Source organism: Setaria italica, chromosome II, assembly GCF_000263155.2.
Source record: "Setaria italica strain Yugu1 chromosome II, Setaria_italica_v2.0, whole genome shotgun sequence".
In the NCBI taxonomy this organism is placed as follows: domain Eukaryota; kingdom Viridiplantae; phylum Streptophyta; class Magnoliopsida; order Poales; family Poaceae; genus Setaria; species Setaria italica.
This window is the reverse complement of record NC_028451.1, coordinates 35,725,616-35,748,680: the sequence shown is the minus strand read 5'-3', so window position 1 is coordinate 35,748,680 and position 23,065 is coordinate 35,725,616. Positions and strand designations below refer to the sequence as shown.

The 23,065-nt window shown below is 47.5% G+C and overlaps 5 protein-coding genes across 5 annotated transcripts in view; all 5 read left to right on the top strand.

Annotated features, from left to right (window-relative positions):
• LOC101771023 (protein PIN-LIKES 3) overlaps positions 1–2,166 on the top strand; it is a 5,256-nt gene extending 3,090 nt beyond the window's left edge. Inside the window, exons 6-11 of the mRNA XM_004957153.2 lie at positions 150–371; positions 471–563; positions 767–867; positions 1,015–1,067; positions 1,227–1,415; positions 1,536–2,166. Coding sequence (XP_004957210.1) covers positions 150–371; positions 471–563; positions 767–867; positions 1,015–1,067; positions 1,227–1,415; positions 1,536–1,663 — 786 coding nt within the window. The 3' untranslated portion in view covers positions 1,664–2,166. The remainder of the gene's footprint in view (positions 1–149; positions 372–470; positions 564–766; positions 868–1,014; positions 1,068–1,226; positions 1,416–1,535) is intronic.
• A 1,326-nt stretch (positions 2,167–3,492) lies between these two features.
• On the top strand, positions 3,493–7,383 carry LOC101770620 (protein PIN-LIKES 3). The gene is made up of 12 exons (XM_012843488.2): positions 3,493–3,650; positions 3,830–4,005; positions 4,219–4,298; positions 4,439–4,563; positions 5,195–5,316; positions 5,426–5,638; positions 5,722–5,814; positions 5,959–6,050; positions 6,259–6,323; positions 6,422–6,482; positions 6,883–7,013; positions 7,109–7,383. Exons 2-12 carry the CDS (start codon positions 3,871–3,873, stop codon positions 7,234–7,236), a joined length of 1,245 nt encoding a protein of 414 aa, XP_012698942.1. The 5' UTR covers positions 3,493–3,650; positions 3,830–3,870; the 3' UTR covers positions 7,237–7,383.
• Positions 7,384–13,612: 6,229 nt separating this feature from the next.
• On the top strand, positions 13,613–17,486 carry LOC101770224 (AT-hook motif nuclear-localized protein 10). The gene is made up of 5 exons (XM_004957152.2): positions 13,613–14,895; positions 15,392–15,444; positions 16,090–16,221; positions 16,379–16,540; positions 16,749–17,486. The coding sequence occupies exons 1-5, from the start codon at positions 14,376–14,378 to the stop codon at positions 17,025–17,027; spliced, it is 1,146 nt and encodes a 381-aa protein (XP_004957209.1). The 5' UTR covers positions 13,613–14,375; the 3' UTR covers positions 17,028–17,486.
• Positions 17,487–17,736: 250 nt separating this feature from the next.
• On the top strand, positions 17,737–19,998 carry LOC101769820. Its single transcript, XM_004957151.2, has 2 exons — positions 17,737–18,161; positions 19,572–19,998. The coding sequence occupies exons 1-2, from the start codon at positions 17,982–17,984 to the stop codon at positions 19,743–19,745; spliced, it is 354 nt and encodes a 117-aa protein (XP_004957208.1). The 5' UTR covers positions 17,737–17,981; the 3' UTR covers positions 19,746–19,998.
• A 681-nt stretch (positions 19,999–20,679) lies between these two features.
• On the top strand, positions 20,680–21,248 carry LOC111256471. The gene has a single exon (XM_022824661.1). The coding sequence runs from the start codon at positions 20,786–20,788 to the stop codon at positions 21,083–21,085; it is 300 nt and encodes a 99-aa protein (XP_022680396.1). The 5' UTR covers positions 20,680–20,785; the 3' UTR covers positions 21,086–21,248.
• Positions 21,249–23,065: the final 1,817 nt, after the last annotated feature.

Sequence of the window (23,065 nt, the reverse complement as noted above, 5' to 3'; positions counted from 1 at the left end):
GTTCTGTAGCACACCTGTAAGTGCCACTCCTGGTAGGGTTGTTTGAGCACTGCCATCTCCCACCTACACATTCGATGTGACACGTGCTAAAAATAAGACACGGGAAGAAAACGCCCCCTCAGTCACTAACGTGAATGACTTCACTGCAGATCGGTGCTGTGTTTCTATGGTCGATTGTGTATAATATTGTTCGTGTCACCTCAAATGTGACTGTGGGAGATGGCAATGCTCAAACAAACCAAACAGAAGTGTTAATTCCAGGAAGTGCTACAGAAACAGTTGCTGAAGAAAACTGCTCAGCCTTGAATGATCACAGTGATGAGCGTACACTCCCGTTGATATCCACGGATATACCTCCAACTAAAAATAAGGTTTCTCACTGCTGAAAGAATTTTCTTCCAGAAGTCGTACTGCTGTATATGTTCTACTGTTTGCTTGCTTGCAGCACTATAAGATTAAAATTTGTGTAGGTTCCCCTGCTGGAGAGTACATGGAAGTTTTTATCATCGATTTCCAAAAAAGTTGACCTGAAGAAGCTCTTTGCTCCTTCAACCATTGCAGTGGTACACTGGTTTGGTGAACTATTAACTCCATTTTAGTGCCCTCTTTTTTTCTCTTGGAAACTGGCAGCAATTGCTGCAGTCATTATATTAATAGCATATTACTGCAACTTAAAATTTTGGGAGTAAACCCAAATAACCCCAATTTGTTTGATTGGATGTCTTTATCCACCTTTTTATTCGAGGCAAATTATCGGCTCTTGCAGATTGTTGGGTTCATAATTGGAGGAACACCTTTAATCAGAAATGCTATAATTGGAGACTCTGCACCTCTGCGTGTCCTGCAGGAATCCGCTGAATTGATAGGGTAAGGCCTTCACTTTCTTGATTTTGTGGTCAGTTGTAAAAATTGACCCCCTTGAAAATAATGTCAAAAAAAGAGAGGAAAGCTCTTAATCATTTTATCTCTAGTTTGTCTGCACATCTGATCTTTCTCTTAGGTGTTTTCTGACAGTGGAGGAGCAATTCCATCGGTGACATTGATAATGGGAGCAAACCTTCTCAACGGTAACCGATCTGCCCTTAATTTCTAGACACCAGTTTAATACTACTCCCATTCCCATGTGCTATCTTTCACCGTCACATAAAGACAACAAAATGAACACACGAGTCTGAATACTGATGATGGCAACAAGCTGCAAGCATGATGTGTGAAACTGTTACCAGGAGTTCGAGGTGGGGCAAGAGTTCAGCCGTCCGTGATTGCCGGCGTCATAGTGGTCAGATACATCCTGCTCCCCCTTCTCGGCACCGGGCTGGTCAAGGGAGCGGTCCGCCTCGGCCTCATCCAGCCAGACCCTCTGTACCAGTTTATCCTCCACCTGCAGTACGCCGTGCCGCCCGCAATGAACATCGGTAATGCACACTGCACACGGAGCCTTGTCGGTTTCTCGATCACAGTTCTTTTGTGTGTTTGCGAAAGAAGGAAAAAAAAAATCCGTGGTGATTGATTGGAGTCGGTGTCTTGTTTTCCAGGGACTATAATGCAGCTGTTCGGCGTGGGGGCGAGCGAGTGCTCCGTCATCTTCGTGTGGGTGTACGCGCTCGCGTCCGTCGCCGTCACTGTCTGGTCCGCCTTCTTCATGTGGACGCTATCGTCGTGATCTGGGGGCATCGGAACGCGGCGAGGCCGGAACGTCGTGGGTGTCTCTCCCTGTATCGTCTTGCTGGAAATAAAGCGCCTCTGCCCTCTGGTTTGTTTGCCGAGACAAAGTGCCGCGTCCGCAGCGAGCAGCCGAGCACGGGCGTCCTCGTCCCTGCACCGCCGACCCGCTTCGCTCCGCCCCTGCGCGCCTGCTGCTTGGGGCTGTCGGGTTGGCAGCAACGCAACGATCGCGGCAGGCAGCGCCTTGTCGTCCCGTGCCCACTGCCCTCAGCCCCTCAGGGCCGCACGCCACGCCCGCAGCCGCAGCTGTCGTGCACCCGCGGGCCGCGGCCCGGGGCTTCTTGTACGTTTTCCTCGTCGTCATGTCTGGCCTTGTGCCGGACTGCTGGTCCGTTTCGCAAACGTATACGCTGCCGAGGCAACCACGGAGCGTGCCGGGTCTATCCTCTGTACCATGAGCAGATTTCACTCTCCTTTCACTTTAGTCTGGGATTGTCTTCTCATTGAGATTTCATTTTTCCATCAGTCAGCGTTGGTAACCACTGGATCTAAATCTAACGATCCAGATTAGCACCATTCTTCTAATCTCCTTCCATCTGCGGTCTCCGTCTTTCTCGTGACTCCCCCGCGACCACCGACTCCAGCGAAGGTGGCGCAGCCGCCCACTGCTGCCGCCCACGCTAATCCCTCAGTGAACACGCCCCTGGCACCCCCACCGCCCACTAGGGCTCCTCCACTGCCCGGCTCCGACTCTCCCGCCCAAAACTCCCTCTAGGTCCGCAGGGTACATGTAACCCCTAATCCCAAATCCTCAAAACACTAACTCCAAATTATTTTCCCCATTCAATTTTCAATACAATTCGGTGATTGATGGATGAACATTCAATGATCTAACTCTTAGCACATAGCTCAAAATATAAATGAACCCATATACCAGCCCACATAGTCTTGAAATATGTGTACGAGACTATTTCTTGATCAAGACTCTTCTCTCTTTCTTTCTTCCAGTTAAACAAAATATTGTATTTTAATCCTATAAGCTACTCCCTCCCTTCCAAATTACAAGTCATTCCAAGAATCTTGGAGAGTCAAAGCATTTCAAGTTTGACCAAAATTATAGAGAAAATTATAAAAATTTATGACATCAAATAGGTATACTATGAAAATATAATTGATGAAGAATCTAATGATACTTAATTGACATCATAAATGTTATTATATTATTATACAAATTTGGTTAAACTTGAGCCAAGATTTTTATAATGATTTATAATTTGGGATGGAGGGAGTACCTGACGTGCACGGAGGCCTTAGTTATAACGTCGGCTCGCACTTTCATCAAAGAATTATTTACTGTCCCCGTCTACCGGGTTTCCTGGGTCTGTAGAAAGCAAAGCACGTTCGGGGAGATAAGCTTGAGCGCACCATGGTTCGGATTATGTTACAAAACTAAACCAACATGTTGTAGCTCGGCCCACATCTTTTGATCGACTGTTGTGGAGTCTAAATCTTTTCAATTTTGTATTCTACATTTCTGCTCTACGTTGGAAGAACATTTCAGCGGATGCTGGTCCCAAGTCCCAACGGGGTCCTTTCCTGCTCCAAGCGATGCGCAGCGGCGTACACCACCCAAGATGCTCCGTTCCGTGCATCAAGATCCACAGTGCTTTTTCTCAGCAGCCGGGGCAACTGTAAAGGCCTAAAGGGTGCAAGGTGAGCACGTGCAACACGTAGAGCATGGCACGGCGCCGGACGGACGACGTCCAGACAACCAAGACGCTACAACAGTCAGCACAGGCCGCTGAACAAGCCGCCGACGGACGACGCTGGCGGCTGGCCACGCCCATGCACACGGACCCCACGCGCGAGCAGACGACAGGCGGAGGAGGCCGGGAGGCCGACAGCGACAGGCCTCACCGAGAAGAAGAAGGTCGCCATGGAAGCAAAGCAGGTCGCCGGCGCATTGGAGGACGTGTAGTGCCCAGGTATGTTGCTGCCCCCCTCCTCTGTAGCATGATCTATGGAATCCCAGCTGGTTCTTCAAAACCTTCAATTCCTACGCCTTCCGTCCGTTGTCTGGTACTCTGGAATGTATGCGCTTTGGTTTTAAACTTTGGATCGAAACTTAGCACGTTGCACATTTCTGTTGTTTACTTTTTTCTAGGAAAAGAAAGCACTGCAAGATTGTTAATCCTAAAAGATCATATGGGTCTCCTGGAGCTCTTCGTCACGGCATGCGTGCCGGTCTTCAACATGCTCCTGGTAACAGGCGTTGGGTCCTTCCTAGCAAGTGATTTTGCTGGCATACTCAACAAAGAAGCAAGAAAGCATCTAAACAATGTAAGTGGTGCGGCTGTTGATTGGCACAGGCGAAATGATAGACGCTTAAATGAATCACAATTGCCAAAATAGTCATTATCGACCTAGAACAATAAGTTTCATTTAGCATATATAGTGTTTTGTCATAGATTCATAGTTACTTTTTATCTTACTGGTATAGAGGACAGTTGCCACCGCATCTTTTCCCTGAAACTGAATCCTTGTTGTCCACAGCTTGTGCTCTACGTATTCAATCCTTCCCTCATCGCAACCTATTTGGCGAAGACAGTCACCATGGAAAGCTTGGGTAAACTGTGAGTCCCATATTTATGCATTAAACTGTTATTCGATGGTCTCAGTAAATGGTAGCGTCGTACTTCAAAATACTTTTTTACTTACTACTATGTCATCAATAAGAACTACATAACAGGATTACTGGTGTTCCATAACGCAGGTGGTTCATGCCAGTGAATATTCTTCTCAGTTTTATTTTTGGTTTATTCTTCGGATGGATCCTGATACAAGTCACCAGAGCACCTGCGAAGCTAAAGGGCCTCATATTGGGTTGTTGTTCTGCTGGTAACTAAAGAGTACCTGTTTCTCTAGCATGGTCCTTTTTGAAGGAGGGTTCTAGTTCAGACTTTGAAAGGAAAGTTCTATTTTTATTGGCTGCGCAGAGCTCACCCTACCTTTGGAAATACATAACTTGTCTGAGAACATGAACCTCATCTTGATACAAACCTGATGGCCTGAATTCTTTCTGGAAAAGTCCCACAATTTTGTACAATATTTATGTTTTTTTCCTAAACGGAACATCATTTATGAATGGAAATAAAAGAAGCTATAATTAGCTAGTCTTTGGTCGGATCACCAATTCTAGCTAAGGCTTTTATCGGAATTTTCAAATGGCACGATCGGTTGCGCCTAGTAGGGATATGGTAGTAGCAATAATACTGATGAACCAAAAATGATACAATGAGACAAATGCATGATATATTTGAAAATTACCTTTGTAATGAAACAATTTGCCATGATGTTATTGACAAAATGGGGTACTTTTGGTCTTAGGGACTGGTTACCTGATCATTGAATGTGAAATTGGACACTTTAGGACTTTGGATTGAACAACAACTTCAGCTTAATTTGAGTTCAATCTTGCTCGATCTTTTTCTTTTCAAAAAGAGCAGTCAGTTTGCTTGGATGGATGCAGGTAACGTGGGCAATATTTTCCTGATCATCGTACCAGCTCTTTGCAAAGAGAAGGGAAGCCCGTTTGGAGCCCCTGATGCATGTCAAACTTATGGACTAGCATATTCTTCACTCTCATTGGCAGTAAGGCAACTGTTTATTTTTCTTAATAACAATCACCGCATCACGTGAGCCTGCTCGGATTTGTTTTTGTTAACAATTTGGTGCCACTATCGCCAATGATTTACTGTAGATTGGTGCTGTGTTTCTGTGGTCATTTGCGTATAATATCATACGTGTGACATCACAAGTGTCTGAAGGAGATGGCGATGCTCTAACAAACCAGACAGCAGTCTTCATTCCAAGAAGTGCTACCGGACCTGTTTCAGAGAAGTTCTCGACCTCTATAATGAACGAATGCACACTCCCATTGATATCCACAGACATACCTCCCAACAAATCTAAGGTTTTGTAAAAGATTTATCTTCCCCATGCAATTTTGTTTCTCTGGCTTGCAGTTGCAGCACTACAGATTTTAACTTTTTGTAGGTCCCATTGTTAGGAAGAGCAAGGCAGTTTCTGCCATCGATCGCTGGAGGAGTTGACTTCAGGAAACTCTTTGCTCCCTCAACCATTGCAGTGGTACAGTTTCTTTCATAAGCTGTTAATCGTATTGTTTGACAACCCAGATAGTACCATTTTGTTTGATGGGTTCTCCCATTCGACTTCAACAGAATGTCAGAATATCCATTTCAAACCAAAGCAATTTACCGCCTTATTTCGTAGATCGTGGGCCTCATACTCGGAGCAACACCTCTAACTAAAAATGCTCTTACTGGAGAAAATGCCCCTCTTCGCGCCCTTCAAGAATCCGCTGACTCATAGGGTAATCCCTGCGTTTTCTTTGACTTCGTGGACACATATACTTCACGTTTTCCTTATTTCCCTTGCACTTTTTTGTTGCTGTTTTTCCACTAAGCATGTAGCCAACATTACTGTAGAGTATCCTACCTCTTCTTGCCAAAAAGACAGATTAAAATGTGCAATGCAGGAACGAATGAATTCTGATCATTTTATGGTTCTTTTCCTGCACAGCGGAGCTGCAGTTCCAGCCGTGACGCTGATAATGGGAGGAAACCTCCTCAAAGCAGGTATCTATCTATCTATCTATCTATCTGATCGCACGTCACGTACGGACGCAGCTGTATAATTGTTGAGCTGAAGCACACGATACATGGACTCTTCCCAGGCTTAGGAGGAAGATCAAGCGTTCAGCCGTCAGTGATAGCAGGCGTCATCGTCGTCAGATACATAGGGCATGTTTGGATGCAACCCTGAATGATTTGCCTCGGAGCATATGCTGATGCTGCCTGCAAGTTGCCTGCGAACGTGTCCCATTTTGCGTGGTCAGGCAGGTGGTAGAGTGAACTGTTTGGTTGAAGCCTGGAGTAAGCATCGAGTAATGGCACTAATTAAAATTCAGGCAGCAACAAGCAACGCCGGCACTCGTTTTTGGTGGCCTGGTGGAGGAAGCAGCTGCTTGGTGCACAAGAATCGAGAAATAGCAGTAATTAGAGCTTAGGCAGCAGGTACAAAGGCCTGGTAGAGGAAGCAACTGCCTGGTACAGGCAGCTATCCGGGACTCACGGGCAAAGTACAGGTAACGATCTATCCATGTAAAATAGGCTCAGGGCTGCAACCAAACATGCCCGTCCTGCTGCCGCTGCTAGGAACCGGGCTGGTCAGGGGCGCGGTCCGCCTCGGCCTCGTCCAGCCCGATCCCCTGTACCAGTTCATCCTCCTGCTACCGCAGTACGCCGTCCCGCCTGCGATGAACATCGGTGAGCGAGGCTAATCTTTTCTTCCGTGGGAGAAAATGTAGATTATATTTGTTGCTGATTTTCTCATCGGATCTGTCGTGCGGATTCGTCGTCAGGGACCATGACGCAGCTGTTCGGCGTCGGGGAGGGCGAGTGCTCCGTGATCTTCGTGTGGGCGTACGCGCTCGCGTCCGGCGCCGTGACCGCCTGCTCCGCCTTCTTCATGTGGACGCTGTCGCCGTGACTCGTGTGCGTAGTGCGCATGTGCCCGTGCCGGTTCACTGGTGTGCGGTATGCAGTGGAGAAGGCGGCGGCCACGTCTCTAGTATCGCGCTGTCTAGCTCGTTGTATCGCGTTGCGGGAAATACAAGCAGCTCTCTGATCTGGTTTATTCGCTGGAAGAAAGAGTCTGAACCGAGAGCCTGCTGCCACGCCGGCCGGGCCCGCGCCGACGGGCGTCCGCCCCAGCGCGCGTGGGCGTGTGGCGACCCTCGTGGCGCGGGGCCCGCGGCTGGAGGACACGCGAGCCCGTGCCCTCCCCGCCTCCCGCACCGGTCGTGTGACTAGCTACTCAGGAGTCTCGTGGGCTCGTGGCGTCACGCCGAGGCATTCGTTGACGGGCGTCGGCCTGTTTGTTTGAGCTATCGATTTTTTTGAAAATCTAGCCGCCACGCTAAAAAACTGTTGTCTACAGAATCTACTGGTAAAAAAAGTAGAGTGTTTGACAACCTAATTTTCTATTAGAATATTACCTGTGCTGAGTGTGTAATAACATGTATGCCCCTGAAAGTGATAATACCTTGTTTAGTTGCTAAAAGAAGCATAGAATGCAATAACTGTATTAATTTTTGACATTACAGGTTCATTAATTTTTAATTAAAGCATCAATTGTTATTACTAGATCCTATTACAATCTTTCCTCCTACGTCCAAAATAACAAAAGCAACTACATGAGCAATCATGCTATCAAAACCGCAGCAATGAAATTCCGCAAAGCACACATATCACTGTCATATATGAAACACTTCTATCATGAGTAATACTTAGTACCATCGTGACCATCATTATCATCAATATAGTTTTCAAAATCAGCATCATGGTAGCACTACCTTTTTTGAAGAGCCGAGATGAGCATGCGCGGCTCTCGTTTGCTTGCCCCGTTGCCCGTTTGCCGAACGGAGCCGCGGCGCGCGCGCGGGGCGTTTGACGTTTCCCTCGTGGTGGATAACGGGCTGGGGGAGAGAGAAAATCTCAGCTGGCCTGGCGGCGTAGCAGCCCAGCCCAACACGCGAGTCCTGTTTTTTCTTTCTTTCTATTTTCTTGGCACGGGACAGGCAGTCAGGCACGACCGATCCCCCACCTCAAAAAAAAAGGAACGGCCGATCCGAGGCGGACTAGCAATCGGGTCGGGTGGTCGTCAACTCGTCATCCTGCCTCTCCCGGACCCCAGCCGTCATGCCCAACATGACAACAGCAAGCGCCCGTCAACGAATGCCGAAGTCATCTCAGATTCGATCACTCCGAATTTCTGATCCGTGACATCAGCTCTCCTCTGATCTGTCCTCTCCGGCGCCCTTCCTTTCTCACGCTCAACAGATACGAGGTGCTAAACTTTAATAGGGTTACATTGATGTTCGGATGCTAATTAGAAGGACTAAATATGAGCTAATTATAAAACTAATTGCACAGATGAAGTCTAATTCGCGAGACGAATCTATTAAGGCTAATTAATCCATCATTAGCAAATAGTTACTGTAGCACAACATTGTCAAATCATGAACTAATTAGGCTTAATAGATTCATCTCGCGAATTATATTTCATCTGTGCAATTAGTTTTATAATTAGACTATATTTAATACTCATAATTAGTATCAATTATGCGATGTGACGGGTGATAAAGTTCAGTAAACACCCCTAATTCGCCCAAGATGCCCGGTTTCCCGTCAAAACATCGTTAATTTCTCGCAGATTTCACCGATCCCTACGCCTACCGGAGGTCCGGAGCTGCTGCCGCTGCTGACCTGCACATGCATGGCATCCCACAGAGGCACAGGCACCGCACGCCCCGGCGGCCCCCAAAACCAAACGCTCCCAGCCTTTATTTTCTTCGAACCGAACCAAAACCAAGCCAAACAAGCAAACTGTGACGCGTGACGAAGGACGGCAGGAGCGGCGCGCAGCGCTCGACCTCCACGGGTCCCCCTGGCGCGCCCCACCGCTCTCGCCGCATTCATCGTCACCGCCGGGCGCCGGCCCTACGCTCCGGCCTCCGGGCCCCGGGGGCGGTGATGGACGACGGACTTCAAGCCGTTCCCAGGCTCCCCCTCTTTACTCGCGTCTTTACTAGCGCCCCCCCGGACCAGGCTACTTACCCCACGAGAGGCCACCGCAGGGAGGAGACCGGAAACCATTTTTGGAGTGGCAAGTGGCAGTAAAAAAAATTTAACTCGTAAGAACACAAATTTTTGGAGGTTTTTACTCGTGAAATTTGCTCGTTTCTAGTACAAGCTGGGAGGTTTGGCAGAAACAAAGTCAGGATCACGCAAGCACTCACAAAATGCAGTGATTGCAGAATAGTAAAAACTGCACATACGCATGATCTTTTTTTTTTTTTTTGCCCTACATCAACAACTGCATCATAGCGAACCGTGTGCTTTTGGGATAGGTAATGACGTTGCAACACCCGATTTCAACACGTACAACATAAAGGCACACAAAGCTTTTGCGTGTTCTCAGAAAACAAAGCAAGATTGCAGGGAGCGAGGGAGGAGTACATGGCTACACCGGAATGGTTTGCTGGGATACAAGGCTCCAAAAGCCATCATAACCAACTATTCTGAAAGAGGAGCGCGATTTCGTTTCTTAGGGGGAGGTCACATGGTGAGCCCTGCCCTCCTTTGCCTTTTTCCTTTTCTTTTTCCAGTAGTAATCATGCTCTCGGTGTTTTCATTTGTGATTTGACGACATAGCCCTATAGTTTAAAGAGTGATGTGTTGTATAATTTGTCTCTTTAATTACATACATCGAGAAGACATCGAGCGAAACATTTCCATGCACGCTAATTTTTTTTTATTTCTCTGAAATAGACACGCCACTTGGCTTAACCTACACCAATATTGTGCTAAATGCAAAGAGAAATTTCGTAGCACCTTATTTCATTCAGGAGAATTCCTGTAGCTATCAGGGCCAATGTCTCCCCAAGTTGAGCCAAGTGTGCGCTGGTATTTGTCGATTTCAGCAAGCAGAAGTTCCCAACAAACAAAGACCTCTGCCTAACAGGAGAAAATGCTCCAATACCTAATTATCATGCGCATGCCTTGTAGACACAACCTTTTTCTCTCACAACGAGAGAGAGAAAAAAAGCAAGCTCAAAAACAGGAGAAATAGTCAATACATGTGGCCAAATTTCCTCCAACTTTTCCCAGTTCGCCGACCAATAATTGGCTTATACTGCACGGTGGAGGGTTTGGAGCCACGGAGACCGGCCACACACCTATCAGTTCACTGTCGCCTCTCGGCTTAGGCTGTTAAAATAACACAAAAGATTCCATCATCTAAAGGAGATATTTCCTCGGGAAATTGTGGCTGCATTTCGTTCTTATCTCCCTCTCTCCCTCCCTCCCTCTCTCTCTCTCTCTCTGTGTCAGTCACACGCATGCGCCGATCGAGGTATGGAAATTGCGAGGGTTACTTTTGACAAAAGATTTCTTTCTCCCTCTCAGGATAAGCTTGCACGCACTAGTGCAAAAGAGAGGGAGGGAGTCTGAACGTGAAGGTACACGAAAATAGACGGCTTTGGTTTGAATACGGAAAAGGAGAAAAAGATGGCATGCCATGAGGAAATAGGAAGCTGGTAACAGTGCTCCTGTTTGTGTTATGGCAGGAAAAAGAAGAAGAGGGTAGTCGACAGGTGCACGCAAACATCACAGTACGCAATTGTTGCACGCCTTCTGCAAAAACAAACCGATATTTTTTTAATAAATTTTATAATTTAAATCAATGTAAATGCGATGCTTACTCTAGTATAATAAAAAAAAGTCTCCATTGTGCATCTACAAGACAAATATGTACCTATGTTTATGTTTTGGACCAAATATTTAAAGTTAATTGGCAGGGGTTTTGTCAAAATCAAGTATCTATGAGCGACATGGCTAAACCAACCCAACTGCCAGTGCACACGGGAGATACGTGGTATACGTCCATGGACCATGGCGCTGTACTTTGCAGTTGCAAACGTGATTGCGTCCTGGATGCGTTTGTACGCCGGAGCTGCGGCCAGCGACACAGGTACACGTAGCTGTTGCGTATATTCTGCTTTCACTTCACCGGAAAGTTTCAGTATATTCCTGCTCGTTCCAGAGACGCACGCCACGTGCTACAGCACAGATGCAGTCAATAATTTCATCTTTTTTTCCCCTCTCCCTCACCCCTTTTCGCCCATTTAAATCAATCGGATTTCTCCTTTTTGGCACGATGCAGTTTGTACTGGCGACGTGTTGTCCCAGCTGATCTAGCTGCTTCCCACTGAGCAGACTCCTGGCTGGTCTGAACTCCTCCGTGAATTTCTTCAACAAATAGTCCAATTTGGCTTATTTTTAGTGAAGGGGAAAAAAAATCTAATTCCACTTTGAAGGGTTTATACCCAAATATTCCATGCCGCCAGGCCAGCTACGAATCTTGGACTTAGCCTCCACTTTTTTGGCCTCCTTCCAAATTTAACAAATACACCGCACCAAATTACCACGTCAGGACGGCAAAACAAGCCGCATGCTACACCACAAAATTACAGACCAAAAGGTGGTGACTGGTGAGATTAAAGAAGCCAACGCGAGGGCGATAAGGACGAAGCAAGCGACACGTGCTGGACAAGTTTAAGTTAGGAAGTGGCCAGGGGCGGTATAATAACAATAAAATAAAGCGGAAACTTTTACTTTATTCGATTTGCAGGGCTAATTCTTGGCACGCACTCAATCGCTGCTCGAGCCTAGCGTATCATTTTCACCTCCCAGTTCTAAAACAATTTCTTCTTCCAAAGTGACCCGCAATTATTTCGGAGGACCACGCGTAAATGGAAGAAATTCATGCAAACCTATACGCATGCTTTGCCGTGAAGGATCAAGCATTGCACCTTGCACGGGACAAAGAGAGAGAAAAGGGCTCAAATCAAATTTTAATCCGGGGCCCGCGTGTTGTTCTGGTACTGTTTGATGTCAAAATCGTCTGGAATAAAAATGGTGTTTGCTAGGACGCCGTGTCCCGTTTCGATTCCCTGCTCCAAATCCGATTTTGCTGACTAGGTCCAGTGGTTCTGGTGCCGACTTTTTGATGTTTTGTGTCACCTAACAGAAAACAAATTAAAGGCCCCCCCGCCAGGCAGCAGAATTTCCTGGTACAGAGTACCAGATCCCGTGAAATCTTTGAATTAATTCTCGATATATAGCATGTAAGTAGGCTAATTAGTGCTGTAATGAATTGAAGGCCGGGATGCAGTGAGGGACATCATGAGAAGTCTATGATTTTGAAAAGAGATTTGCTAGGGCTCAAATGCTTGATTTTTAAGTTTCTCTCAATATTTTTTCTGCGCCGGCGAGCTTTAGGGTTCGGGTTCTCAAGTTTGGGGTTGGGGTAGGGTTACTTGTGGTTTGCGGGTCGTCTGCGGATCTAGAGGAGGCTTCGGGACGGCTCGCCAGCCGGCGGTGGTGGCGGTCGAGACGGCGGGAGAGCGGAGGCGGCGCGGGCGCCGCTGGCGCTGGGCGGCGAAGGAGCCCCGGCTGGGCGGTGGAGGTGGCGGGAGCGAGCACTAGCAACGGGTTAGCGCGGGAGCGGTTGAGATGACGGCGACAGAGGCGGGGGCGAGCAGCCATTGGCTAAGGAGGAGGACGGAGAGCGGCCGGAGGGGGGGGGGAGGTTGACGACGGGCCTCGCCGGCGCTGGCAAGGCGGAGGGCGAGCTGGCGGCAAGCAAGAGGAAGACGAAGAAGGAAGAAGGCGACAGGAGAAGACAAGAAGGAAGAGGGTGTGGATCCCAACCGTTGGATCGAGATCCGACTATCACATAAAGTGATTGAGGATAAATCGATTGAGATATAGACAGACCCGAAAAGAGATTTGCTAGAGATTTGAAATAGCTCTAGCAACATTTGTGGTTTTTTTAGGTGATTTAGAAACAGGTTCTATTTTTTGCTGGGGAAAAACATGGTCGTGAGTTGGTGTAGTTTTTAGAGAGAGAAACTGTACGCAAGAGAAACCCATTCTCTTTTTTCAAAATAAAAGTGTTACTAGGTACGTAAATGCATTTTTTTTAAAAAAACTTAAAACATGTTACAGGACTTAAGAAACCTCCAAATCAAGTGACACCTTTTTTCAAAGATAATAAAGCAGCTCAGTCTGCTAGAGAAATTCAAATTCTCAATGGCTTGAGATCGAGACGAGGGTCAAAACAAAACATGCTTCTTTGTTTTTCGGTTTTGCATGCCAGTTGTCATGTGGTTGGAAATAGTCGTGGTTAGGTCCATGTGCACAGTGTAAAACCAGACAGAGCAAAAGAAAAGAAATGCAGAAGCAGATAAAGCCAAAAGCATAGGAGGCCACAAAGTAAATAAAATAAGCGTAGGGGGGTCAAATAAGGTAGACCCTTACCAATGCAATCCTGACGTGCTTCACTTACCCGCCTGTTTTTTTTATTTCCCGATTAAAACCCTTTTCTTTTCCCAAAAGATTACGTGCGAAGAGGGGAGCTGGGGAAAAGGAAAAGAAAAGAAAAGAAGAAGAAGAAGAAATGGGGGTAGAAGAAGGCTGTGTGATGTGAGGGGAAATTACGTAGGACATAAGCCAAATCCATTGATTTCTCTCAGCTGCTTGAGCTGAGTTGTTTGAGTGGTCTGCGAGGACACCCTTGAGCTCGCCGGTTGAACTGCCAGTGTGCAAGCTTGCTTCTTGCCTTTTTCATGACTATTTTCTTGCCTTTTCTCTCTAATTTTTCCTAGCTATCCTAATTTCTGAAGATTTCTTGGAAGAATTCTCTGGTTCATTTCTCAGACGGAGATCTCTAATTTCTCTGTTTTGTTTACCAAATCCTGACCATCCCCATTATTTTCTATTTTTATCGTGCTTTACCCCTTCTTCCTCCCATTTTCGTTTTCCATTTCCCCCTCTTCTTCCCCGCCATTCCAAGCTGCCACCAGCCTACGCTGTAAAATCTGTGCTGCTCTGTTCGTCGTCAAAATTTTCCTCGGGGTTTATGGGTTCTTGCAGCTCCTAGCTCACTCCGCCGCTCCTAAGATTTGCTCCTTGCAGCAGAGAAGTTGCAGCCTTTGGAGCAAGAAATCGTTGGAGGGAGCTGTTGACTTGTAGCTCTGCTCCCGCTCACTTGCTTAGTGTGGAATGATGGAGGTGAGGCCGTCTTCGGAGCAAGGGGTGATGCCGGGAAGGGAGCCGTTCGGGCTGCCGAAAAGCCCGCCGACGCCGCCGTCCTCCGGAGGGCCGCCGCAGAGCCTGCGCATGGCGTTCACGACGGACGGCACCCCCGTGTTCGCCCCGGTGAGCTCCGCGCCGCCAGCGACGGCGACGTACCAGCCCTTTGGCGGCGCGGCTGCTACGAGCTTGGCTGGCGCAGGAGGCAATGGCGGGGCGCCGGTGCACCCGCCGGGTGGCGCCGGTGAGCCGGTGGCCAAGAAGAAGCGTGGTCGGCCAAGGAAGTACGGCCCCGACGGCTCCATGTCGCTGGCATTGGTGCACACGTCCATGGCGGCGGCGCCGGGGTCGGCGGCTCCCGGCGCCTCCGGGCCTTTCTCGCCTGAAGGGGCCAAGACGCCGAGCACTGCGCCGTCAGCGTCGCCGGACGGCGCGAAGAAGCGGGGCCGGCCGAAGGGCTCCACCAACAAGAAGCACGTGCCTGCTCTTGGTAATATTGGCATATCCTCATCCGAAACTAAGCTTTTTTTTTTAGGTTTTTTTATTTTATGAAGCTCAAGAACTAAGGAGGGGAGATCTCCACCTTCGCTCTTTTAATTTCTTTTTTGTTACAAATTAAAAGACTACTGCCTGCAGTCTGGACTTGCTCAGAATTGCTGGTTGACTTTTCAATAGATCTGAGATGATGGACTGCAGGTTTGGTGTCAGGAAATTAGTACTTTCCTAGCCTTCTTTAAAAAGCTACCTATTCTTCTTTATTTTGCATGTAAGATAGTCCATTCCAACTTTCTGGGATTTCTCTGGGATTGTCTGGCTGAGGATGCTTAATGCTTGGTTATCACATTATTGGAGTATGAAATATCTGTTTAATTGAACTTTTAAAACTCTGGGCTTTGTCCTAGAATAGTAAAAACTGATGTTTAAAAATGTCTAGTGCTTCAATTTACACATGTTGGATTTCGTGTTGATGCAAGTATGTTTTACAGGCTCAGCAGGGGCTGGATTCACACCTCATGTTATTTTTGTTAAAGCCGGTGAGGTATGGCTAATCCTCAATCTCATATATCAGCAATTCATCTCACTTTGGATGCTGCACAATGTCATTTGCTGTATAAGCTAAGCTACCGTCAGTGGAAACTCCTACTTTGCACTAAGCAAGATCTTAATGAATTAGTGATAACTTTACCACTTTCTTCCTTTCTGGAGTTATCCTGAGCAATTACTAAAGCAGGACGTATGGTATTCTAGACAATCGAGTATGTGAGAAAATCTAGTCTTTTTTTGTTTTAGGTATGAGAAAATCTAGTCATATGCTCATCTTTTACACTTCCAGAACTTTTGTTAGCAGGATGCAAAGTCTCTCATTGTAACCTGGTATCAAGGCTTAACTCCATATAACATTAGAGCCCATGAGACGCTTAAGTGGAGAGTCAATGTATTGTTACCAACTTAGTTACCAGCTTCTGTTATATTATCAGTTACAGCCATGTCTTTTATTTCCCGAAAAAAAAAACCAGCATTGAGGATGGTTAGACTTCTTATCTCTTAGCAGTGGCCGCATTTTATATAACCTTGTGCCAGTTCTTGTGGAGCTAAATTGCATGTAGATGTGAGGATAGTGCTGCAGATGTTTGTAAACAGAGGAGGTTCAACACCGAAAATGGCTCAAACTTTTGCTTTCCAGGACGTATCAGCAAAGATCATGTCGTTCTCTCAGCACGGGACGCGCGCGGTCTGCATCCTTTCAGCAAACGGCGCCATATCAAATGTGACACTTCGGCAGTCTGCTACCTCCGGTGGAACAGTGACATACGAGGTTTGTAGTTTTACTATCAGAAGTCAGCGAAAACGACGCAAATCGTTAAGCTAGACCTTTCTTCCCGTGGTGAAATAATGTGATCAAAGACGCACATGGAGTTTGTCAAAGAATTGTGGTGATGAAACTGATGATGAAATCTCTGTTTTCTGAACAGGGCCGGTTCGAGATACTGTCCCTGTCCGGGTCGTTCCTTCTGTCAGAGAACGGCGGCCATCGCAGTCGGACTGGTGGGCTCAGCGTTTCGCTAGCAGGGCCTGATGGCCGTGTCCTGGGTGGTAGTGTTGCCGGACTACTGACAGCTGCTTCACCAGTACAGGTCCGTTGCCATCCTCATTCATCCGATGATTAGATTTCGGCTTCACAAGTACTGCTGAAATATGTAGTAGGCTGTAGCTTCCTGATTTTATTTCTTGGTAGCACAAAGCATCTGCGACAGAGCGATGTCAACCTCTGTCCGAATCTTCTTCCGGCGTCAATTCCACACTCCAATTGCACAGTGATCGCCATTGTTGTTTCTTTTACAGATCGTAGCGGGGAGCTTCAACACCGATGGAAAGAAGGAGCCGCCGAAGCAGCAGCAGCAGCAGCAGCAGCAGCAGCAGCTTGCTCCGTCACCGTCAGACCCATCGCCGGCGCCGCTGAAGGTCACGCCGGCGGCGCCCAGCAGCCCGCCGTCCAGAGGAACAATGAGCCTGAGCGAGTCATCCGGCGGCCCACCGAGCCCGCCGCACGGCGGGGCCAGCGGCGGCGGCAGCCACGGGCAGCAGCAGTCGGGGGGCTTCTCCGGCCTGTCCTGGAAATGACCCACGACGCGGCCACGCGGCATCAGTGACCCGACTCCGTCTGACCAGTCTCTATTTACTAGCGTGATGCACTGATGCGTGGAGGACTGAAGCAAGCTCAGGGAGGAGACGAAAAACTTGTAGCCTTTGTAGGTGGTGTCATCAGACAGACTCTGTAGCTCTTGCTGTTAGGTGTTGTTGATCGTAGGGTCGTTGCTTATTGTCGTCTGGGTGCCGTGTACTGAACCTGTGCCGTTTATGCTATGCGATTATGCAGCATGTTGGAAGTCCATGGTTTCTATGTTGCGTTTTGACTTGGCGCACGTCATTTCTCCACCTTTGGGTGAAGAAGAAGAATGGATCACTCCATGTTGTCTATTTTTCCTCAAACAGCTTTAGCTCTTCCTGTAGAATGATTTTCGTGTAAAACTGGATAATCCTATTGGGATGACTCTGAATCTGAAACCTTTTGCTCGGATATTCTTGATAATCTGAAACCTGCATAGACCAAAGGGCGTCATAATATTATGTTTATGCATTATCAAAGAAAAATATTATGTTTATGCGCTCTATGTTTGATTCTGATTCAATCGAGGTATATGCTGCGCAGGATGCCAAGTTGCCAACGGCTTTCTTCGAATACGCCTCCCAAACGAGGAGACGTAAACATGCTGACTCGACTCGCTGTCGCTGGGCCCTGGCGTCTTCTCTTCCACACGGACGCAGCAGCGAAAGTGCCCAAACGACGATCGGTCAGGAAAGTGAACCAGCGGCCCACGAGACTCCGGCGCCCACCCGACCTCGCCACCTCGGAACCCTAGCCGCCCCGCCCATGGAGATCGCCGTCGACCGGCGCCGATAGCGGGACGCAAGGGAGGACGTTCCGTGACCCTGTGAATCGCTCCGCCCGAGGCGTGTGGCGCGGAGAGGGAAGGAGAGGGGAAGGAGAGGAGGGGGAGAGTCCGGCGGGGCGCGATGTCGGTGCGGATCAAGGCGGTGGTGGACCGGTTCGTGAAGGAGCTGCAGGAGGCGCTGGACGCGGACATCCAGGACCGCATCATGAAGGAGCGCGAGATGCAGAGCTACATCGAGGAGCGCGAGCGCGAGGTCGCTGAGCGGGAGGCCGCGTGGAAGGCCGAGCTCTCCCGCCGCGAGGTAATCACCCCAGCAATTTGCGCTATCCCGGCTTAGCGTTGAGATTCTGAAACAACCCGTGCGCGCTGCTCCTGCTTGGGTGCTGTTGTTGGCGTTGATGGACTGGTTGGTTGATGTTGCGTGTTGCCGATTGCCCAACGCTGACGCATTTCCATCTTCCGCATAATCAGTGCTCGTAATCCTCATTGTTCATGCGATGTTTCAATTGCATCCCAAAACTTGATGAACCATTGAAGTGAAGTAGCTTGGGTTGATGATGCAGGTATATCACTTATCAGTAATCAGTAACCACTACACGTTGGGACTGGGGAACTGCTTTCTTCATCTAGTGGTATTTTGTTTCAGTGATAAATTGATAGAGTCTTGGGTTTCAGCCTTTCTGTCCTAAACATTGTAGTAATCGATCCTTGCATATGAAATATGGTTTTAATAGCTTTCACACAGTAGAATAGTAGATGAAATCAACTCCAAAATCATTCAATTTTCTAACCTGAATCCTCCTGGTGCGCTAGCCTTGTTCTCTTGCGAGCTTTATGGTTGGGATGGTCGTTCAGGATTCAGGTTTCACTTACCCCCTACCCAAGGATTAGCTGTGCACCGGTACCGCGGTACGTACCCCAGCAGCGTGTTTTGGTGGTGGCAGCGGCAGTGGGGGTATGCCACAAGTTTCTATGTTGCTACTGTGTAGTTATGTCTATTGTATGTAGCATTCGTGTTTGTCAAAATTGTAATTCTGTTGCACGATTTTAGTCTTTACAATCTTGATTGAGGGGCTTGATTCCACGGTTCTAGTCAATAGAGTCTACCTTTCTATGATTTGTACGGTTTTTATATTATGATTGCGATCTTACCTGGATACCTATGATTTGATTTAGAATCTACGATTCTGACAACCTTGGTAGCACTTCTATCTGAGTATTTGGTCTAGCTAGTTAGTCTGAGTCTTGGCTTATTCCTTATTACAGCCATGGTTGAGATACCTGTTACTGTACATGTATAAATATCTTGGCTGTTTCCGAGCATGACTCAGTTAAGTGGATAAATGTTTGCAATGCTTAGTTTGAAGTGTATGATATGGAATGGACTTTAGATATAGTGAAGTTATTAATATTGTGGCAGCTAACAGTTGTGTCATGCCCTAGAGCTGTAATGTGAGCTTTTAACTTGGTTCTCTTTTGTCCAATTAGGAGCGAGTTTGAGTTAAAGCACATGATCTTCCAATTCTTTGAATTTTGTTAGAGGCTTAGAGCAACATGAATCTGAGCAGGAGCTTTCTGATGTTAATTAAGCATTTTTGACAGTTAAAGTCAAGTATATCTGATTACCATAGTCTTTGCATTTGATATCCAATCCATCAAACTCTGATCTCGGGACCTGCAACATGACTTCTCTGTGTTGTTTCTCTAACAGGCAGAGATTGCACGGCAAGAGGCCAGGCTGAAGATGGAAAAGGAGAACCTGGAGAAGGAAAAGAGCGTCCTCATGGGAACTGCCTCCAGCCAGGACAACCAAGATGGAGCCCTTGAAATCACCGTCAGTGGTGAGAAGTACAGGTGCCTTCGTTTCTCCAAGGCAAAGAAATGAGAGGAGATGAACTGGCACTGAGGAGCTGTAGCTTGTGTGCTGTACTCAATAGTCAGTACTGGACTATACATGGTCCCGTAGCCTTGCTTAGCCCTTATTTGATCCAAATTGGATTCTTTTTTCTTGTACAGGAAAATCCTGAAATGTAGCGAAACAGAGTAATGTATTTACTGATGTTATAAGACTGGCATTTAAAAAACTGGGCAGTTAGAACATCTGCAATGGACCTAATGACGACTGAAGACTGCTGTCAGTTGTGATGCCTTGTTCTTGTTGATATGTTTACAGGTTATTGCCCGCTAGACCAGCTCAGTACTGGCTCTAGAATATGAGTTTGTATAAATGGTCAGCTAAAGCTACTCTGCAGTGGCCTAGTTGGTGTATCGGATTTCGTCGGTGTTGCCGCTGATTGGACGCTGAGAAGCAGCTGTCAATGGCTTAGTACTCTCTGATGCCACCTTTAAACATCCCTGCCAACTTATATATAAAGAAAAAGGAAACTAGCCGTTCATAACAGCTGGTTTGGGGTAAAGTATCAAGCTGAGCTTAGTGCAGCAACTGGCAGTCGCCGTTCAGTTCACCAAACGCAATCAAACAGCCTGTGTGGTTTATCCCAGTTTATGCACGTCTGAGTACAATGCCAATCATGCCATCTAGGAAAACAAATCTTCTTTTTTCCCCCTTGCTGAACAATGATCAGTATACAGAACACAATCCGTAGCGGTGGGTCCATTTGGCAGCTGGAGAACTCGTCCTCCTGTCGTGTGGGCCCTACGGTCCAGCTTGGCCGATAGGACGTTGTGCGATCCAACTCCACGAAATGCCCGCCCGGAAAACCCCAAAGCACCCTGGATCGGACACCTAATCGCGACGGCATGAGGGTCATTTCCCACGATTATAAAGCCCCTTTGGCGGGCCGCGACCATCGAACCAAGTCGCCAACCACGTCGGCGTGCGCACGTCACGAAGGACGAAGCAGAAGGCGCGCAGAAGCCGAGCTCCAGCCCGCGTCGCCGCCGGCTACCCGTTCGTGTTCGACGATGCGGGTCACGTACTACCAGAGGCTGTCGTCGGAGCCGGAGGGTGGCGCGCGCGCCGGCGCCGCGAGGGCGTGGGCGGCGCTGAGGCGGGCCGCCGCAGGGGTCGCCCGGCTGTACGCCGCGCGGCGGCGGTGGTCGGCGCGGAGGCCGTGGGGCGGCAGGAGAGTGGCCTTGTTGCAGCGGCCGAAGGCGGCGGCGAGGTACGAGTACGACTCGGCCAGCTACGCGCGCAACTTCGACGACGGGGCGTGGATGGCCGAGGAGGGCGTGTCCTGGCACGCGCGGTCGTTCGGCGCGTGAAGGCTCGCAGCTGTCCAGTGATTCATGAGGATTTAGGACAGCTTCCCTTTCGTTTTTCTTGCTTTTTGTGAGGAGTAGCGACTGATTGTTTGTTAGGATTGATTATTGATTAAATCTTTGTGCAGAATTGATTTATAGAGAGTGGACATTTTGTTTGTACTTTCGTACCTTCAATGCTTCATCATGATAAGGAATTTTTCGAGTGAAAAAGAAAAAAAAGCAGAATTGATGGATATTTACATAATTTCGTTTTAAAAGAGTGTCGATTAAAGGATTTTGAGAGTGAAACCTTTGTTTGGGCCTAGCCCAACCTAGGCCTTTATTTTTTTGGGGGTGCTACGGCAGGCTTTTATATTCATACGAAGTTGTTGCATATAAGAAAAAGAGAGACATGACTAATAACTAATTTACAATATTCCTAAAGGACAACCTGAACTTTTATATTCATACGAAGTTGTTGCATACAAGATTTGTGAAAGGAGAGAAAAAAAGGAGAGACATAACTAATGACTAATTTACAATATTCCTAAAGGACAAACTCCACAGCACTAATGATGCTTAGCAGACACATCTTTGACCCGATGCTTCCATAGCTCGAGATCGGTGGCTATGGCAGCAATGGTGGCTCTTGGGGTACTTGGACCTAGGCCTATATTTACCCAGCCTAGCCCAACCATTTTTCCTCCTGCAACCAAACTACGGGCTTGTAGCAGTCTCTCGTTCCTTCCGTCCTTTATCTCTTTGCTACAGAAGAGAAAGGGTGAAAAGGAAGCTCCGTTGGTTCCAGTTCTTCCCGCTGGCGAGCTTCCCGATCCCCTCGCCTCCACGAGCCTCTTTTGCTTCGGGTGGTTGAGGGGATTGAGGATCTTGGCTGGACGGTGTATATATAGGTTCTAGGATAGCTATTAGTCTACAATAAATCTCCTTATGGTCAGCTTCAATGGGGATTTTTTATTCCTTGTCGCCAGCTCGGATGCCGTCGTCATCTTTCGGCCTTGGTGCGGTGTCGGCGGTGAGGTCTTTTGTTTCCTCCTAAGCTTCTCAACTGTTATTTCTGTCATTGGTGATATGATTCTGGTGGTGGTTGTTGTGTTTGTGCTGCTCGACGATGGTGTTATATGCGTGGGATTAAGCATAGACGATATTTTCTTCAAGATTTCCTTCTGCATCGATGTTCGAATCCTCCGTGAGCTTCTCCGCACCATCGGAGCCCATGATAACAACGCCGGCGCTGATCTCATAATCCACGGCATGGCTGCTGGAGTATGGAGGAATGTATTCCCGGTGGCTTTATGTAGCTGTCCGGATCTTTTGTCCCTCCAAGATGCTTCCGACGATGGTGATGCTATCTCCAAAAATGGATATGTGAGGTTGTCCTTCTACCTGCTCGAGAAATCGGGTTGGTTAATCTCCTTAGGGCTAGTTTGGAAGCATGGGGCTGGCTAGCCTAGGGAAGAAATGATCACACAGGGTTTTTTCTGGAATTTCGAATCCTCCTCTCCCACAGGGACTCCTTTTCCTTCCCGCTGTTTGGGAGGTAAAAGTCCATGGAAAAAAAACTCCATTAACCATTACCCAATACAAAAGGCAAGTAGCGCAAGAAAGATAAAAAAATCTCATTTTTAAATAGTTAAAATCTGTATCAACAAGCAAGTAGCACGCTCTCTGTTCCCTGTTTAACAAGCAACTCATGATTAAATGTGAAATAATTACATGATCTGTAGCAACATTTACAAGATAAATAGCTAAAATATATACAAATATTCAAATTACAGTCCTCCCATTCGTACAACCAGATGAATATAATTCATGCAAGAGTTAACTACTGCTCTTCAAGAAGTACCATGTTCCTTAATGGGTTCATCAAGAATCTGGAATACTTGGCCAGCTGATTCAACTTGTATCTGACAGATATAATTGTTGTTAGAAATAACCTCATTTTATCTATCAAATGGGATAAAAATTAAGATATAATATTGC

Bases quoted from the DNA above. Each gene is read 5' to 3' on its own strand.
- LOC101770620 (XM_012843488.2), top strand. From the start codon at position 3,871: ATGGGTCTCCTGGAGCTCTTCGTCACGGCATGCGTGCCGGTCTTCAAC. The intron at 4,564-5,194 runs GTAACTAAAGAG...GGATGGATGCAG, and splicing joins ATTGGGTTGTTGTTCTGCTG to GTAACGTGGGCAATATTTTC. The intron at 5,639-5,721 runs GTTTTGTAAAAG...AACTTTTTGTAG, and splicing joins TACCTCCCAACAAATCTAAG to GTCCCATTGTTAGGAAGAGC.
- LOC111256471 (XM_022824661.1), top strand. From the start codon at position 20,786: ATGCGGGTCACGTACTACCAGAGGCTGTCGTCGGAGCCGGAGGGTGGC.
- LOC101769820 (XM_004957151.2), top strand. From the start codon at position 17,982: ATGTCGGTGCGGATCAAGGCGGTGGTGGACCGGTTCGTGAAGGAGCTG. The intron at 18,162-19,571 runs GTAATCACCCCA...TTTCTCTAACAG, and splicing joins CCGAGCTCTCCCGCCGCGAG to GCAGAGATTGCACGGCAAGA.
- LOC101770224 (XM_004957152.2), top strand. From the start codon at position 14,376: ATGATGGAGGTGAGGCCGTCTTCGGAGCAAGGGGTGATGCCGGGAAGG. The intron at 14,896-15,391 runs GTAATATTGGCA...TATGTTTTACAG, and splicing joins GAAGCACGTGCCTGCTCTTG to GCTCAGCAGGGGCTGGATTC. The intron at 16,541-16,748 runs GTCCGTTGCCAT...TTTCTTTTACAG, and splicing joins CAGCTGCTTCACCAGTACAG to ATCGTAGCGGGGAGCTTCAA.